The sequence below is a fragment of the Periplaneta americana genome, chromosome 10 (genome assembly GCF_040183065.1).
Source record: "Periplaneta americana isolate PAMFEO1 chromosome 10, P.americana_PAMFEO1_priV1, whole genome shotgun sequence".
Taxonomy (NCBI): Eukaryota; Metazoa; Arthropoda; class Insecta; order Blattodea; family Blattidae; genus Periplaneta; species Periplaneta americana.
In genome coordinates, this window is record NC_091126.1 from 160,048,178 (window position 1) to 160,068,209 (window position 20,032).

Genomic DNA, 20,032 nt, shown 5'->3' on the forward strand with positions numbered 1-20,032 from the left:
TCCTTTCACACAAGATATAATGAACACATTAAAGCTATAACCAAACCCTACATCACATCAAATTACGCAGAACATATTATCAATAATAATCATGACTACAATAATATAGAAACAGATATGGAAATTTTAAACATCACACCAAAAAGTTCACAGTTAAACATCTTAGAACAATACGAAATATATAAACATACAATAACATACCCACAACATTTACTTAATACACAATTACAGTTCAATACCCACACATTATTCGACGTCATGATACATCATAACACCAACAACGAGCCCCCACCATAACAGCAACATACCCCCACCCCTACAATCGACAAATGCACATCGCGGAATTCAAGATCACCAGTAGTTCAACAGACACTGATGAAGACGTAACATCACATCGAAATGGGCGTCCACACCTATGGAGTAACGGTCAGCGCGTCTGGCTGCGAAACCAGGTGGCCCGGGTTCGAATCCCGGTCGGGGCAAGTTACCTGGTTGAGGTTTTTTCCGGGGTTTTCCCTCAACCCAATACGAGCAAATGCTGGGTAACTTTCGGTGCTGGACCCCGGACTCATTTCACCGGCATTATCACCTTCATTTCATTCAGACGCTAAATAACCTAGATGTTGATACAGCGTCGTAAAATAACAAAATAAAATGAAAAATCGAAACGAGCCATCTGTCGAAGGTATATACCTTTTTTAAAATTTTAACACTTTTTAACATGTGACTAAGTAATTTTGTGTTTTTAATAAGAAATGACAAACTTGCCAAAAATATGACATAGGAACCCTCTTTTCATACCTTACAGACCTACATTTTTCTATTAATTATGTGTAGAAACTTAGAATGACTTCCTTTTCTTAAAATACAGACTTTTTGTGATTGTTGAGGATCTCAGAGTCTTAATTCTCCATCTTCCACTTTGTCCCACTAGGTATTTGAGAGAATATTAAACCTTGGCTCAGCTGAGGAGGAATTTTTCTAACAAAGTTTTTAGCAGTCCTATATTTTTGCCCACTTCCATCCATATTTGTTTATTTTTGTGGCAGGCTGTATATAGAACTGTGAGTAACATATTGGTGCCTGCATAATTTCTGGGAGCATAAATATATCCAATGCAATGGAAGCTTTCTTCGGGTTAAATTATTAGATTTTGGTGTCCATGCATGCTGCAGCATTGGGAATATTAGTGTAATAACGTGTAGGCAGAAGTATTGATCAGTTTGTTTTTTGTCTAGCATTTGCTGAACTCCAAACTGACATGACAGACCTCACGGCCGATCTGGAGTCTTCGGGAATCCCAACATTAGACCACAAGAACTACATTATGAAGGTGTTTTTTCCTGGTGTAAGTGATCACCCAATTCTAAATGATCCAAAGGTAAGGAGGTATTTGGAAAACAGCATTGTAGCTTGAAAATTTACACCCCAAACTTCAATGCATCCTGCATGATGCGGTGTTAAAATATTTTTTGTTTTTATTTTGATTTTCACTGTTGGGTTTTAATTTTCTAATACCTGGTGGTGTCTCTACTGCAAATAATGCCTGTTTAATACATTATGTACTGTGCTGTGTTTGCAAATTAATTTCCCTGCCACGGATTTATTTTGGCGCACTTATTTCTTAATAATTAAATACCTCCTTGGTTTGTTTTATTGTCTGTGGTTTGTGGTTTTTATGTTTTTCAAACCATTGCTTTATAATATCCTTAAGAACGTAAAGATTATTATTTTAAAAGGAAAGTTAAATCCATTTTTATAGACTGAATATTTATTCATATATTCAGGAGATTGAGAGGTACCCAAAGGTTATTATTATTATATTACCATTTCTGGGGGGGGGGGGGGGGAATGCAACAGATAACACAGTCTTTTGCATCCTTTACATTTTATTTAATTTTTTATTTTATTGGGTTATTTTACGATGCTGTATCAACATCTAGGTTATTTAGCATCTGAATGAAAAGAAGGTGATAATGCTGGTGAAATGAGTCCAGGGTCCAGCACCGAAAGTTACCCAGCTCGTATTGGGTTGAGGGAAAACCCCGGAAAAAACCTCAACCAGGTAACTTGCCCCGACCGGGATTCGAACCCGGGCCACCTGGTTTCGCAGCCAGACGTGCTGACTGTTACTCCACAGGTGTGGACCATCCTTTATATTTTCATATGAAACAAAGATACAAGGACTGCAAAATGGTATCGTTCAATAAAAAGTAAAATATATGTATAAATTACGTATACATTACGAAATTATTATTGCAATTGTATGTTCCATCTAACATGTATTACAATCATTACCGGTAATGTACACTCTTGCTCCAAATATCGAAAACTGATCCCAATCACAGTGTCTTCATTTAACGAAAAAAGTATCAGTGGAAAAAAAAAAACAGTTTTTATTGGAATTGTAACTTTTCTAGCTTAAAAAAATTGTCAAAACGTTAAAATATTGTTTGGCTTTCAATGCAGGACACTAGAAGGACAATATTTTGGGCTGTTTCATTTCTTCAGCTTCATTCCCATAAATTAAAATATATTGCATCACATCAAGATGCTACGAAATTTATTACATTAATAATAATAATAATAATAATAATAATAATAATAATAATAATAATAATAATAATAATAATAATAAATTATCGTTATTATTATTATTATTATTATTATTATTATTATTATTATTATTATTTCATTTGTAATAGAAATGGATTTGACTGACCTATCCATGTTTCAGGGTTATTCACATGAAAATTTCTGCGTACCTGCTTATGTATGTGAAATTGTTTTGTGAATTTTAATTTAGAAGAATAGTATATAAAAGTGTAACATATGACCACCTCCTTGGTGTAGTCATTAGCTTGCCTAAATATGATGGAAGAGATTTCGAGTTCAATTCCCCAGCTATACGCAAAAGTTTTTTTCAAAGTTATAGGGTTTGGAACAGGATTCACCCAGGCTCGTGATTAGAAGTAGTATAAGAGATAATCCCCAAACGCAGTCAGAATGTCTTTTTGATGGCAATTTCATGTTTTAGTTTTAATAATTGAGCACTGCGAACGAAATATGTGGTAACCACGTTTTCTATTGACCTATCTTTATGTGGATCTTGACTTTCTTGGTATTTATATAAAGGTCACACAAAAATTCTTTTTAAGGAAAAGTTATTGTCTCTGCGTAACTTCATAAATTATTTCACACTTGATTGCTTCTTCAGCTGACTAAATTTTGTTATTGAAATTTGTCAACACCAGCCAAGACTTGTAACATGTGTTCTGGTGCAAGTTATCATATCTTGTACAGGAAAGAATTAAACGTTGACAAAATATGAAGAAAATTTTGCTCCTTTCTTCGTTAGATCAGTATTTAAAGTAGTTGATTGAGTAAAATTAATGTTTTGCTAGAATGTGACTGTCGAAAGAGTCTAAAGAAAAGCAATTACAAGAATTTCTGAGGAAGTTCTCGAATATTTACATTTTGTGAAGTGTTTATTTGTTATTATTTCTCTAGATACCATATTGAGGTTATTCTAACTTTTATTCCAGGCTCGAATCAATGGACCCAGAACGAACTATGATGCTGCAATGCTCCAATTTGAACAACTTATCAACAATAAATGTTTCATTCTCACCTTCATAGAGACGTTAGAGGCACAGAAATCATTCAACATCAGAGACAAGTAAGTGAATTTGGGAGTATAGTATCTAGTTATATCCGATTTGATGAATTTGATTGCAGAGCATTTGACGTGTGTAAATAATTCAATCAGTGAGAATAACTTTACTGTTGAATAAGGCATAATTGAATAAGCATGACCGGTGCTAAATCTGGGCTGTAAGGAGTCTGGGGTGAAACAGAATTTTCCAGTCATTTCTTTCAATACATTGCATGGTGTTTCTGTCAGGTTTGTCACAGTACTTGACGAAACTTTTTGAGACTTTCCTGATAGCAATCTGTATTAACAGTTCGCTTTTGAGATAGGAAGTCAATTATGACAAAAACTAAAGCATTCCAGAACACTGTGCCTATAACATTGGAAGCTGAGGTCATGGTAAATTTTGACCACATAATAGTGTAAAATGTTATATAGGGCGGGGTATCAGTAATGTTAGGTATGAACTACGTGTAATATTTGTAAGTGAAAGTATTGAATTCTTTACACATTATTTTCTCCGAAAAACATGGGTTGATTGAACATGCAGTACACTAAAAAATAATAGTAAAACAATTGTCAATTCCCATCTAGGAGTATGACTATAGTCTTCATAAATTTATTTTGTACTCTGGAAATTTTAACACTTAATAATATGGATTAAACCACCAGATTTTCTGTGCATTCCTAACGGGAAAATACATTTCAGAATTAGTCGCAATAAATCTCGTTTATTTCTTAAGCATTTATGAAAGTGGAATATTTTAACATTAAAGGTACTGTTCTCACGTTTATTTTCGTCAATAGTACTAGTTAGTTATTATTTTTTTGTAATCTTAAACTCACAAGGGGCAGTTGCCTTTGTCTCACCCTCTAAATGACGCCTCTAGTCAGAAATAATAAACTGGAAACATATGGAGGCGGTTTTATCAAACACAATGTTATATTAGTATTAGTATAAAAATCTTGGACGCTAAAATATTTACTTCGTTTAAATCCACTTCTTATGTTTAACTGTCACCATTACCTGTTCTAATTCAATTCATTGTGTGTAACATAGCCAACTGAATGAATCTGTAATTCTGGAGTATTTATTGAATTTTCACAGTAATGACATGGATAAATATATAATAGGATGCGAAACTGCGGTCAGCACCATCTGGCAGCAGGGGGCTGAAATAAGATGATCAGCGCCCAACGTCGTAGGTGGTGAACATTAGAACTATGTGTTGGGTACATTACCCAGAGTTCTCTATTTATCCATTCGAGATATTGCTCGAGGAGACAAGATGGCAGACAGAAACTTGTTAACAAGTGAACATAAAGTGATACTACATGTGTGTATAAACAGTGATGTTTATGGACGTTGTAAAATAGTGTTGTTGAATGTATTGTAAAGTAATAGTAATATAATCAATTGAACTATCTAAGTAGTTCTTGCAGACTTTTCCATTGCGCTGTACAATAAATACCCAAAGAATACAATCCCAATTATCTAATCTTTTGCTTTATTTTTTGTCTCTGTCTGGTTATATTTTAATCGGGTAGTGTAAAATAGATCGTCTCTTTTATCTTCCTGTTGGCTCCAGTAAGAATTTTCAGTAGAAGATGCTGTGAGGAATAAAAATGTAAATGTTTTATTTTAAATTGGGTTAGTTTTGAATATCGATGAGGGTGGGAGGGAATACTTTCTGCAGAGTTTAACATTTTCGTCACCAGGTGCGCTGCTAAATACATGGAGTAATTAGTTACTCTTTTTGCTACTTGGTGCGCTGCTAGATGTAATAATGCCCCTCCTCCCAACAGGTGGCAGCAAGATCAATTTCTACAATAGTGCCTCTAGTATGTGTCACGGGAAACTCAGTAAGTTTCGCATCCTATTATATATCCATCCATGGTAATGACTTACAACATACATGTTGTGAAAGCAAATTTTATTCAGTGTTCTTGAAGTTTACTTTGCAATACTTTTTATTAAAATATAAAACTTTTAAAATGTGTTAAAATATAAAAAAAAAGTAATGTATCTTTGGTGATCACCAGCTACTGATGTAGGCGAATGAGTGTTAAAAAAATAAAAAGTAATATATCTGGTAATCACCAACCCACTGATGTGGGTGAAACACCTCCCAAAACGGTGCCATCTGGTTACGAAATATACTTTTATGTTTGAAACATTTATTCACTGAAAAATATGCTATTGAATTGGTCAGTAGAAAAAGAGCCCATCTACATTTCATCGTATTAAAATACATTCCATCATGAGACTAGAGTAGAAGAAAGATCCACTAAGTCGACTCCAAGCTTTTCACAGTTTCAAGAAGGTTGTCCTAATGCATAGAAAATCAATCTTCTTAATGTATTCAGCTGTTTGCTGACAACATAAAGTCCACTATAGTCCACTATAGTCTATTCAGTTGTTGTTTTTCACGAGAAATGAGGGGTATTTTGATTGGTGTTCATTATAGATGCCTGTTGCTAGTAGCCAGAGGTGGGGTGTAGTCAATATATACTGCAGGGCTGTGTCTTCTGCAACAACTGGTACTGATGATTTTAATTGACTTCTTTTGTGGTTTATGGATGGACAGTATAGAAGAATGTGTTCCAGATCTTCATCATGATTATTGCACCACAGACAAGTAGGATTATCAGAAATGTGAAATCGCTGTAGGTACAACTGAGTGACAATATGACCTGTTCTGGCTCTTGTTAAAAATGTTTGAACATGTCTGGGCAAGTTTTTGTACATTTCCAGGTCATTTGGTTTCTTTTGAACAGACTGTAAAATTTTTCCTTTGTCAGAAGAGAGCCAATTGTTGATCCATAGGTTTGAGACTTTACTGAAGCAAAAGCATTGGATAGAGATATCACTTGAAGAGGTCTTGGTTGCAAATATGTTGCTGTTTTGCAATATTATCGACTTTCTCGTTTCCAGATATACCACAATGACTAGGTATCCATTGAAATGTTATTTCCTTTTTGAATTCTTTTAGTTTACTTAGTTGTTTCTGAATTGGAATAATTCTATGTGTATATAGGTTTGGTACATATTTAATTATATTAAATATAGCCCCCTTGGAGTCGGTAAGTATGCAAATAGATTTTTCAGAAATTTGAGTAACACACTGAAGAGCAGCCTAATGCATAGAAAATAATTTGAATGTTGTTCAGATTTTCTCTCTATTGAAATGTTTAATTTTGTAGATGGGCCCTTTTCTACTGACATATTCAAGTGCTTATTCTAATGGGTAGAATTATGCTGATTTCTCATACCGAAAATATTATTTACAAGTATTTCATTGAGTGTGTTCTTTCTCAACAGAGTTAACGTTGCTTCGCTCTTGATGGTTGTACTCATGGGCAAAATGGAGTATGCCACTGACATCCTGAGGAGCCTTCTACTGCGACTGATCGATAAATCTGTGGGCACTAAACATCCACAACTGATGCTCCGAAGAACTGAATCAGTGGTTGAGAAAATGTTAACCAACTGGATGGCTCTTTGCATGTACAACTACTTGAAAGACTATGCTGGCTCGTCCTTGTTCCTCCTCTTCAAGGCCATCAAGCATCAGATTGAGAAAGGGCCTGTTGACGCCATTACCCACGATGCTCGCTATTCCCTCTCAGAGGAACGCTTGTTGCGAGAACAGATAGAGCATGGCATGGTTGTAAGTAACGCTCACCGTTTCTGACTCGTTTGGTTGCATTCACTGACTGTAGGAATCTGTAGCAGTAATTATCAGCTTACTTTTTGCATGACGTCTGAAAGGTACGACGAGTTGTTTAATTGTTCAGGGCTAGAAATGGCTGCTGCTTTCTTGGCTCTCATCTTTTTTAATAGTTCATACTAACAGATCATTTTCTTCTTAAAGCATATGGGATAATAACTTATTTAGACAGATTATAGTGTATTAATGCAATTTATTAATAAAAAATTCTATTATTACTGTGTCAAAATTTTGGTTATGTTGCATGTGTAATACCAGAATGGTGCGGTTTGCTGACTGAGCAGATGCTCGCATGTTTCATTACTTTGCAGATACCCAGTTTTAATTTCTGTGTAAAAAAAAAATGGAGACTTTCTCCTTAAAGGAGATAATTCACTGAAATTTGTGAAATGTGAAATTATTTACTATAGTAGTTCGAACTTCTGCACAATGACTGTAACTGCAGTGAAGTTGAATTCCTTTAAGGGGAGAGGATGGTTTTAATGTGGTGGAAAACCACTGAATTTAAAAAAAAAATACACTTGGATATGTGAGAAATATATTACAGAAAGTTTTATGCACATTACTGACTATGTCAGCTGCTGCAACTCTATATCTAAAGCTCTGATGCGCTGGTTTTTCAAGGGGAAAGAACGATCAAATATGGTGGAAAACCAGTAAATTTTCGTAAAAGAAGAAAAGAAAAATTTGGTTTAAAATAAACTGATATATGAAAAATATGGTATATAAAATGTAATGCGCATTAAATTTATGGCTTGTTCGCTGCTGCACCACTATTTTTAAAAACTCTGGTGCACAGGAGTTTTCAATGATTCTAAACTTTGCTATTTCCCGTAACTTTAATTTTTTACTTTTTTCTCATACAAAAAGTTATATATTTTCCGAAGTATTTATGCTACGTGCATGATATTTGGAACATATTCTTCAGGCTACTAGGAAACATTTCTCTGTACCAGAAATTTGTTATTTTGCTGCATTTGATAAATATGTTTCTGTAAAAGTACTTTTAAAATTCATTCATAAAATGTAATCGTTTGTCTTAAAGTTTTGGAAGTCAGTATCAAAATTATGCTACAATAGTACATTATGCAATGAGCCTATAATGGTAGTAATTAAGACGCAAGTATGTTTGTTTATGAAACGAGCGCAAGCGAGTTTCATAATTTTCATACGAGCGTCTTAATTACCATTATAGGCAAGTTTCATACGACTTTTTATGCTCGACCATATTTCTAACTTGAAATTATTCAAAATTAAATCTTCTTATGGTTATGTGCGAACTGACCTGAATTGTGAGATGTGCGCAGACGGGAAAGTATTGATTTTTTCCGAGGCCGAATGTCATTGACCTAGACAGAGAATAAGATGAACATTAGTCTGATATAACCTGGAAATTGATTTAGAATTGAAAAACGAGATGACAAATTGAATTTATTTCAATATTAAATACAATTAACGCTAATTATTATAGTAACAGAACATAACCTTCTGCGACAGTATTGGATTTCCAGCCTCCGTGACTTTTCGCTAATTGTCTTTCGATTGCATATCCGAGAATAATCGATACTTGCGGTTTCATAACAGTACAAAGCTGACTTGTCATTGGCTGAACACCTGAACTTTAATGAATAGGTGTACTTTAATGACATGCATTAAAGGACTGCTACAGGTGTATAATTACTACAGTTTGGCATGGTCGAGCATAAACATTTTAAAGAATGTGCTTCTAGAAGTAATATATATATAAAATTAATTTATATTCAAAAATGGCTGAGATATAACCATTTCAGTAAATTACTACATGCTGGTACTTTTTTCCAAAATTTGGGTTTCAAATTCTTTTTTCTCAAAAACTAATTTCGAATTTAAGTTGTTGCAGCAATGATATTTCTACATACCGTAAAATGGGGTGAATACAGACGAATTTTTACTATTTTTTATTTCTTTGTATTAAAGATGAAGTATAATAATAAGAGTGTTTATGTTTTTATTCATAATGAGTGAACAAATAAACACTCTTATTATTATATTTATCTTTGACACAAAGAAATAAAAAATAGTACAAATTCGTCCCTATTCACGCTATTTTATGGTACAGAAAAAAAGAAAGAAAAATGTGCATCAGTTAGGAAAAAAAACTCAAATTATACTATCCCCTCCCCTTAAAGACCATAAAAAATAACTTAAATCATTTAATTATGAAAATAAATGTAATTGAAATTACAAATTTTCAGTGGTGAAAATCACATCCATTTCTACAAAATATTGCAAATGAATCTGGCTTTTGGTATGTTAGCATTTATTTTTTAGCCCCTGACGAAATGTAATGTATTTGTTTTCAGTGGAATCAGAATTTTCAAAATTATTGGACAAAGTTAATTATACATTGTATTACAAACAATTAACAAATAAACAGTTAAAATGCTTCTGTTTACACGAGTTTTATCCATGGCATACATTTTGTAGAAGTAGATAGATTTTTAATTGACAATTTCTGTAGGCCTGCCTGTTTAATTTAAATTACGCAATAATTACTTCTAAAATCAAAATTTACTCAAATTTCAGTGTTAAGAAGCATATTAAATTCCTCATATCATTTAATTTAAATTGTTCTGAAAGTGTTTTTTTAGAGGGTATAAAGGCAGAAAAAGTTTTACTGATGTCAGTTGAACGTGTCGCACCTCTGGTACCTACAATTCCATTCAGTTACAGTGCTTTCTGGTTGTCACTTATGGTGTGGGAGTTTCTGTACTGCTTACATGTTTTATGTGTAGTCGTCAATATATTTTTCCTTTCTTTTTCTCCTAGACAATCCATCTTGTGCAAGAGGATCCACATTATGAAAAAATCCCTTACCAAACATATCAAGTATGTGCAATGAGGATATTAATTATTTTCTCCATTCCCAATATTCTGTGGTTGCTTGTAATGGTGTCGGGATGTTGCCTGCTGTCCATCATCATGCTTGGCTGTAGTGTTACGCCTCGTGCAAGAGGCATTTCTTATGAAATAGAAGGAAAACGACATGCAAAGGCAGCATAGATTATATATCAGCAGTTCCCAACCTTTTTCGTCACTTCCATCTTTGAGAAAATAATATTTTGATGCTACAAAAATCAATCCCTGTATACAGTGAGGGTCACATAAGAACAGTTCCTAAACAGAAAATTTTTTCCATCTTGTCAGTGTTGCCAACTGTTACAAGATATCACACGATCCTTCGTACTAAATAACTTATTTATTTACCGTACTTTATGTTGGAAGGTTACTCTAAATAATTCAATAATTTGTAACATTTTCGAAGGCAAACTATACGAGAAAGAGCTCAATATATCAAGTATTTTGTCTGGCAATGCGAAATTCATTGGTTTGACTAACAATTGACTCACGAGACCTAACCTAAAAATCTATTTTGTTTGACCACATGAAATTATTAGTACTAACTCTGAAAACTTACCTCATTATATTCTTGAATTATAACCACAACGCAACACATAAAATAACTATTATGCATTAATATTAATATTGATATTAATTATTATTATGTTCAAATTTCACTAGTTTCCAGTAACAGGCTCAGAAATCTAGTAAAATTTCAATTTCATGGAACTCCAGTACCGACAAATGTTGTCTATATTTGTCTCAGCTGCCAACATTCTAGTTACAAAATCACTACCATTTGTAGTATTTGTCAGTATCGAAATTCGAAACGAAGTTGGCAAAAGAAAATTCAACCTGCAAACTAGAAAATCACTACAATCCACTAGCATATGTAGTAATGGGGGAAAAATGGTTAGGTTTCACCCTTAGGGTATGAAGTAAGCTGACCCGGACTATATTCGCGGGAATACTCATATTTACCATCATTAGGGTTACTATAGCTTTAAACGCAAAATTAGGACACCTTAACAATTTGACCCTTCCAACCCCTAAATAACATCTTATAGATACAAATTCACACAATGAGTCAAAGTCGTTCAATTTCAAACAGTTAAAATTAATATGATGAAGGATGAGTGGAACAGAGAAAAATTCTTTCCAGCACCGGGATTTGAACCCGGGTTTTCAGCTCCACGTGCTGATGCTCTATCCACTAAGCCACACCGGATTCCCATCCCGATGTCGGATTGAATCCTCTCACTTTAAGTCCCATCTCTTGGGTTCCCTCTAGTAGCCTACCCTCATGCACTGCGTCATAGATGTATGACAGTGGCACAATGCGCTCGTTATGAGCGACTAAGTGGCTGGGATCCGACGATGACACAGAATTTCTGCACGGAAATATCATATGTACTTCGGTACATCGTAATAATTAAAATTAAGTCAAATGTTTAATAATATGCTGGATGTTTTGATACCTAATTCCTAAATTAGTATAATCTGGGCATGCATATAGAAATACATAAAGACTATAAGGATAAACTTCACTGTAGATTAAAATTTAAGTCACTCATGTTCCAAAGGAAACTAATTTCATTTAAACAACGAATGGACGACATTTCTCTGTTAAATTTATTTTCTTTAAAATGTAAGGAATTTTTAGCAAGTACAAATGAAACTTCGGAATATGTATAAGACTTTCTTGTGTTATATTCTAATGTACCTTGTTTACATGTTTCGACCTATTTATGGGTCATCTTCAGAACTGGTCGTTGCTGGTTTTGATGGCTCTGTGTCTCTGTACCCCACAGGGGCGGCCTGTCCTTATGTGCTACAGTGCTACAGCACAATGATAATTTTGGCTCAAATAATGTATTTGTAATACCACCATAGTATTTGCTCTGTCATTTGACAATTTCCCGTGGTTATGTTCATGACGCGTTATAAAGTGTTTAGTCTTCGTGCCTTCGGTGCCTCAGGGGGTTCGTTGTGCTACTCAAAGCTCCACATGAAAAATGTAGACAGTTATACGCATGTGCGAAGCTGAAATCACTGCTCTGATTGGCTATTTTTACGTGGGAAAGTGCTGTAGTCAGCTTCAGCACAACACAGCTTGGAGATTGCAAAAGTAAAGCGTAACGAAAGAATGCTTGTTTGTGGAAGAATTCGGAACTATGTACAATGTATTTGGTAATTCAAGTGTCCGACTGCTGCTGCCATCTACCAGTTGAAGTTGCTGTTAACAGCTATACTATACTGAACAAAAGAGTGTTCCAGATACACGTTGGATTTCTATACGGAAGACCTGACTTCCGAAATATAAATGGCTGTTCAATTGTCACAATACATAGTATCCAACAATTTACAGGATCCATTCTGTGAAGTATCGAAGTTGTTAAATATTTTGGTTACAACACTAATGACCACTGCTGAGCCAGAAATATGTTTTTCTTGCTTGGAACGCATAAAAACGTTTTTAAGGAACACTAGGTCCCAGGATCGTCTCACTGCTCTTGCAATACTGTCAATAGAAAGGAGTATGATGTCCAAGATGGAGGGGTTTAACACCAAATGACAAGTTCTGCAGTAGGAAAGAACGTCGTATGGACTTCATATTTCATCACTAGACGAGACTCCAAATTAAGATAAATACATAAGTGTAGGCCTCTACAGTAGGCCGATATAGAGATTGTAGCACACTCATTATTTTGACCACCAGCCGCTACTGGTACCCCAATGAAATTCTAAACACACAACTCAATTTCAGAACACACACACTCTTTGACTCCACTTTACACCACACGAACACACCCTCACAGGAAACAAAACAAGAGCCATCAAGACCAGCAACGATCAGTTCTGAACATGACCCATAAATAGATCGAAACATGTAAACAAGGTACCTTAGAATTTAACACAAGAAAGTCTTATCATACATATTCTGAAGTGATACAGTGTTAAAAGTTGTGTAATCAAGATATATATACAAATGAAATGCTACACAACTGAAATAAGGAAAGTTGTACTTTTATAATAGCTAGTAATTTTTATTGGCTCTGCAACAAGACGATTCCTCTCTTTAGACTTAGACCACTGCATTTGAATTAAGTGGCAAAATGCTCGGTGAGTGTGGTAAAGAACTCGTGATCCTCACCAGAAAGTTCATGTGAACCAATTATGCAGGAAAATTGAGATAACAGGACAAATAGAACCTCATATGAGTCATGTGCGAACTGTCCAGGATAAGGAAATGGAAGTGAAATGAGCTCTGTAGGCCTACTTCAAATCTTCAAAAAATGTCGAGTGTCATTCTGAACTCCTGATTCGTGAGTAAAAAAAGATGCTAGGTATGTCGAGAATCTTAGCTCCCATTGTTTGAAAGCCAAGCATTTTTAAAAAGTAAGTCACAGGTCAAATTTCCGGACATTCATGTTGGTTTTAAAAATTCCTCCCGGACGGTATTTTTTCCTTGAAAATCAGGACATGTCCGGGAAAATGAGGATGTATATAACCCTAACCATCACTGATAACGAAAATGTGATTTTGAGCATACCGTCTGTCTTTCTGTTTGTGTATTGTGATTTCTCCTAAACTAATGAACAATTTTGTTCAGTCCACACCTGTGGAGTAACGGTCAGAGCATCTGGCTGCGAAACCAGGTGGCCCGGGTTCGATTCCCAGTCGGGGCAAGTTATCTGGTTGAGGTTTTTCTGGGGTTTTCCCTCAACCCAATATGAGCAAATGCTGGGTAACTTTCGGTGCTGGACCCCGGACTCATTTCACCGGCATTATCACCTTCATATCATTCAGACGCTAAATAACCTAAGATGTTGATAAAGCGTCGTAAAATAACCTACTAAAAAAAAATTTGTTCATATTCAGTATCTACAAGCCAATTTCTGGTAGTTCTGTTACTGCATAGTTATAAATTCAGGCATTCTTAAATTATTAACATTTTGAGGTGTATGTATTCTTCACCTGACATAATTAGGAACATTAAATCCAGACGTTTGGGATGGGCAGGGCATGTAGCACGTATGGGTGAATCCAGAAATGCATATAGAGTGTTAGTTGGGAGGCCTGAGGGAAAAAGACCTTTAGGGAGGCCGAGACGTAGATGGGAAGATAATATTAAAATGGATTTGAGGGAGGTGGGATATGATGATAGAGAATGGATTAATCTTGCTCAGGAAAGGGACCAATGGCGGGCTTATGTGAGGGCGGCATGAACCTCCGGGTTCCTTAAAAGCCAGTAAGTATGTAAGTATGGCCACATAAGAAGTTTACATGTGCTGATCCCTTAGAAAACGTGTAAGTGGGTACTACTGTATTTCTCTAGCATCGTAGTAAGAGTAATTTTTGTCAGACCACAGGTTGGGAACTGCTACCTTAATTTTTTAAGTGAGTTCTTTATTTATGTATGTTTTATTATTACAAATATTGAGAATTTGCATGCACACATATGATTTTATAAGAGTTTGATGAGACTAGATTTAGTTTCTTTATTGTTATGAAAATTACGGATGAAGTAAAAAATGATTAGACATATTGTTATTAAAATTAAAGAGGTTAGGACAAAGGTAGTAGTTATTTTAATTCAGTATAATGCGTCTGTATAACAGACTGGTGTCTTTGAACCCCAGATAAATGCGCTCACAATTATTTTGTTTCATATGTACTGTACAGAATTGATCAGTGTAAATAGACTTCAACTTTCTGTGTATATTCTGAGACAAGTACTTGCTCTGTATGACCATCTAGTGTCTCACAGTAACTTAACAGAAGCCAGAAATTTTTAAGAGTATACAGTGATATTTGTTTTAAATATGACCTTTATTATCACTTTATTTGTGGTGATCAGAAGAACTTTCCTAATCATAATCAAAATTGAAGGGTTTCAGAGTGAAAGATGGTAAGTGTCATTACAGTAGTTTTAAGAAAAGCACGAAATAAGTTTCTTAATTCTTTATATTGAAATAGAAAAAAAAATACAAGAGGAACATAGGAAATAGACAACGTATATGTGTAAATACATGCTAAGTGCACATTTTGAAGCACTTAGAGCAGCGTTTCTCAAACTTTTTTGACGTGGGGACCACTTTTTAAAGTCAGAACAGTTCCGCGGACCATCTTACTCTTGTTCCCTTCATATTTTAATACCAGTATACTTATATCTTAAAAATGAATTAAAGTTCGGTACTTTGGTCCCCTGTTATGAATTCAGGTAGTCCCTGGCTGGGTTACAGGCGTGGCGCCAGATGTGCAGGGAAAAGATGGCGAGAAACACCACGTTCATAGTGCTTTAAGTCCCTCTTTTGTTGCTGAGAGTAGAGTGGGATGTCGATAGACGGGTAGAGTAATAAATTTCATAAAATGTCGGCACTGAGAGAAAAAGCGAAATTCGATTCTCATGTGTCATTTCCAAACTCTGACATTTTAAGCTTTAGTGAGATACGCAATTCGTTTGAATTTTTATTTTATTTTGTCTTTTTCGAAGGACCACAAGGACAGACCTCGAGGACCACAGGTGGTCCGCGGACCATAGTTTGAGAAACGCTGACTTAGAGTATGGATATTAGTGAATTTCTAATTTATAGTTCATTACTCTTTTTCTATATTAAACAGCAGTAGCCAACACTTCTTAATATGTTGATAATAAACACACAGGTCACGAAATTAAGGGAAAAAGGACTATTTTTAAAGTCTGTGGATAGTAGAGAAAACTAGTGGCCATAACTCAAAGTTCATTGAAATGGTTCTTGCCATCTTTTACTCCTGAATTCTTCAATTATGTCCTAATTTCATTATAATGAGCACGTAACTGGATTTTCAGAACTTTCAATTCCAATAGAACATTATTATTTTGCTCGACTCTTTAAAATGCTGGAGTATGTTTCTACCTCCTTTGTGATGCTGTTCAAATACAGAATGAGTGACATTGCTTATGCCAATGAGAAAGTGTAAAATTTTACAAAATAATTGTGAGCCAATTCTGATGATAAAGTTCTGTTACGATTAGATTTCTGTGTAATAATGCATGTGAAAGTATAGAATTAATCTTGATGTTTAATGTTCTTCGGAAAATAATTTCTGGTCTTGGTAACATGTATGAATTTTTCACAGACACTTCATGTGGTCCAGGATGATCTTGATGAGAAGATTCAGTGTAAAGTTTTGGATTGTGATACAATTAGTCAAGTCAAATCCAAAATTCTGGATGCCTTGTATAAAAATACACCTTTCTCAATGAGGCCATCAATCCATGAGGTTGATTTGGGTACGTATTATTGTTATAATGAACTGCTGTACTAAATTATTTGTTTTGGGCTCATTATCTTCCATCAGGTACAGGTTTGATTGTTCAGTGTTGAATTTTATCAACTGTCATATGGCACTTTGTTAAAGCTTTTTTATCACACTGTTTTGCAATTTATTCCTGTTTTCCTGTTTGTTACATCAGAATGGAGACATGGACGCGGAGGTCATTTGACCCTCCAGGATGAGGATTTGACCACAAAGTCGATTTGTGGCTGGAAGAAGCTAAATACTTTGGCGCATTACGGAGTTAAAGAGTCTGCAGTGATGTCACTGATTCCTCGACAAAATGACAGCTTCAATGCGAACTGCAAACAACCTTGCCAGAATTGTGAGTTTGCTGATGATATTTCAGTTGTTTATTTAACTTGAGTTGTCTGAAGTGAAAGGCTTTGTAAATAAGAATAACCAAAGCTGCTTATACACGAGCAAATTTTTCTTCCAATTCAGTACTGAGTTCGTGATCGCACTCATTGCGATATTGAAAATAACAAACTTTCGTTGAGTGAAAGAGAACAGTTAACTGGACTCTCAAATGAGACCGGACTTAAAATGAAATTCCAAGCGGAAGGTAGGGTTAATTTCTGGACCGCATCACAAGTGAAAAGAGAATATAGTGAACTGTACAATGGTGCTTTAGAGATTATAATTCAGTTTACTTCTACGTATCTGTGCGAGAAAGGGTTTTCATTACTAACTCTAATAAAAACAAAGTAGGCTACAGAAATCGACTCGATGTATGTGACGATCTCTGACTTAAGCTTATCAGCATACATCCAAGTATAGAACAACTGTGCAAGAATCGGCAGGCTCATCCATCTCATTAATGCGAATACCAACATTTATTAATTTTTTTAAATCAATTAGTTATATATTATCCGAACAATAATACCTTGAATTATTGAAAAAACGAAAATGAATTTTCTTCTATTAACATAAACTTAATTAGTTAATACTAATATAAAATTAATTGAATTAAATTAATTTTAATTAATTAATTCTATTTTAAAATATAAGTATACTGGTATTAAAATATGCTACAAAAATTACAAATTTGCTTTCGAAGGGAACAAGAGTAAGGTGATCCACGGAACTGTTCTGACTTAAAAAAGTGGTCCCCACTTCAAAAAAGTTTCTTATTTAATTTCAATACTATGAAAGACTTAAAGTGCTAGTATTGTAAGTTACCTGACAATGAAACTTGTAAAGTATTGACAAGTCTTGAAAAGTCTTGTGAAGCATTGAGTTTGATGAAAATTTTATCATGTACTATTGTATTGTATTGTATTGTATTTATTAACATTCCATGGTATTCATACATGCTTACAGCTAGAATATGGAACAAGTCAAAAAACTTAATACTATTATAAAATCTTAATTTATAGTCACAGTCTAGATGAAATATACATAAACGAGATTTACAATATAGTCTACTAGTACAACACAAAGTTTTACTATCAATTTCATGAAGTGTTATTGAATGTCATGAATTCACCTACAGAATAGAAGGCGTGAGAAATTAGGTACTTCTTTAATTTGGCCCTAAATAATTTTATGTTTTGAGTTTCATTTTTTATATCGATAGTTTCTATGCAAACTGATCCCAGGTAGTAATTTTCCATCGGCTTAATAACAGTAGTGCGGAGAGCCTATGCTTCCCACTCTCTGCCTGTTAAGTAGAGGTTGGATTTGGATCTGTCTGCATAGGAACTCTCTGTTTAAGCAGCTTGAGAACCTGAAAAACATTAGAAGCCTACATTAACTCTTTTGCATAAAATTTTTGTCCTTGAAATCATCATCGAAACATCATATCACAGGAATTTTCTGTTTGTTTAATGCTGACATCTTGTGGGTGGTGACTCTTCTGCACATATCCCTGACGAAATTATTTTATGCGTGATTGCAGGCACTGGAACATACTTCACGAACTCACTGTCTCCAATTATTACAGCCAACGGTGATGTGGAAGCAGGATCAAACCTTCGCATCTACCATTTGGTCCGACCAATAGACGAGCATCACTACCAGAACAATAAGACTTCGGAACGTACTCACAAAGCCATCCCCGAAATCTTTCTCACACGGTTACTATCCACAAAAGGCACAATCCAGAAATTTGTGGACGACTTCTTCAACACCATACTAACAGCAAACGAAGCCCTCCCACCAGCAGTTAAGTGGCTTTTCGACCTCCTGGACGAGGCAGCCAGGAGGCATGGCATCATCGATCCAGAGGTGGTCCATGCCTGGAAATCAAACAGGTGGGTGTGGAATTGGAAGCACGCGTATAGCTAAAACAGAAACGCTGCAAACCCAGATAACGAATACGAAGTCTGAATGTGCTTGCCGTTGGTAGCACTCCAATAGCTCAGTTACTGTCCTTAATTATTGACTTGGAGTTCATTGGCTGCAATTACTTCACTAAACTGGCACTGGTCCTCGACACTGGCAGCAAGATCTCTACATGACTAGAGATGATTCTTATTCACGTTTGCGGAAGCTTTTTAGATATGTATTCAGACAAATATGATGTTGGAAACTTGATGCTAAAAGTTTGCCAAGAGCAAATCTCTTTGAGCAGGAATGAAACCAAGATCAGTAATTAACGGTGGTTTCTGCCTATTATAATGCACATAATTTCATAGTGTTAACTATTAAGTTGTAAATTGAGACACAGATATATCGCAGGATCTGGTGTGAAAATACAGGGCAGTATTAAAAACAATTTGCAGCAAATGGATAGTCTTAAAATCTCAGTATGCAAACCAGTCCGAGAATTTAATGATTCTGAATAATGTGACGATGTGGTGTGGTAACTCAGTGAGGTGAAATGTGGCCACGAAGAACGAAGATGGAAGTCATTATATTACTTGAAGCAAGCAGTTTATCTTACACAAGTAGAGACTTCGTTTAATGTGGAAATATATTAAGATTTAATTGCAAAGGATTACTGCTATACAGTCCATTTCACTGTCTTCAACAGAGCACATATTAACTCCACAGCAGTCGACTTCACGGTGCACAAAGGTTGAAGATTCTATATTGAGTAATCATGCTTAATGAAATAACTCAACAATCTTGAATGAATAATAGCAAAGCAACACACTGATTTGAAAAAAAAAAAGTGGATAGTGTGCTAGTTACATTTATCTCTTCGAACTGCCAGAAAGTGATTGCAGTCCATGAAATCCTTGCGTAGTAGCAATCACTTTCAATGTTAAGGACAGTAAATTTCAGTTTGAGCTGGTGTGTTGAAAGCACATACATTGGGTATGCAGAAAGAATTGTTCCCGAAACTTGAAATACTCGTACATTAAAAGCAGGTAAATTTTTTTGAAAGTTGAAGGAAGATTCATGCTCTGAGTGAAGAGAGATTGATACATGTTCCTATTGTTAATTGAAATTGCTATACTTATTGACTATACTGATTTGAACACTGGAAGAGGAATAGTTT

General features: G+C 35.0%; 1 protein-coding gene and 1 non-coding gene across 12 annotated transcripts in view; one reads left to right on the forward strand and one right to left on the reverse strand.

The window, feature by feature from the left end:
- Positions 1 to 20,032, forward strand: part of PlexB (plexin B) — a 1,260,445-nt gene that overhangs the window by 1,222,469 nt on the left and 17,944 nt on the right. For 5 of the 11 annotated variants that reach the window (XM_069838306.1, XM_069838311.1, XM_069838308.1 and 2 more), the window contains 7 exons: positions 1,239 to 1,381; positions 3,546 to 3,679; positions 6,975 to 7,323; positions 10,192 to 10,251; positions 16,387 to 16,540; positions 16,724 to 16,909; positions 18,485 to 18,839. In XM_069838306.1, the coding sequence (XP_069694407.1) occupies positions 1,239 to 1,381; positions 3,546 to 3,679; positions 6,975 to 7,323; positions 10,192 to 10,251; positions 16,387 to 16,540; positions 16,724 to 16,909; positions 18,485 to 18,839 (1,381 nt within the window). The remainder of the gene's footprint in view (positions 1 to 1,238; positions 1,382 to 3,545; positions 3,680 to 6,974; positions 7,324 to 10,191; positions 10,252 to 16,386; positions 16,541 to 16,723; positions 16,910 to 18,484; positions 18,840 to 20,032) is intronic. The other 6 variants (XM_069838312.1, XM_069838315.1, XM_069838316.1 and 3 more) reach the window with 3 other exon arrangements.
- On the reverse strand, positions 11,420 to 11,491 carry TRNAH-GUG (transfer RNA histidin (anticodon GUG)). Its single transcript has one exon. It is a non-coding gene; the product is annotated as a tRNA-His (tRNA).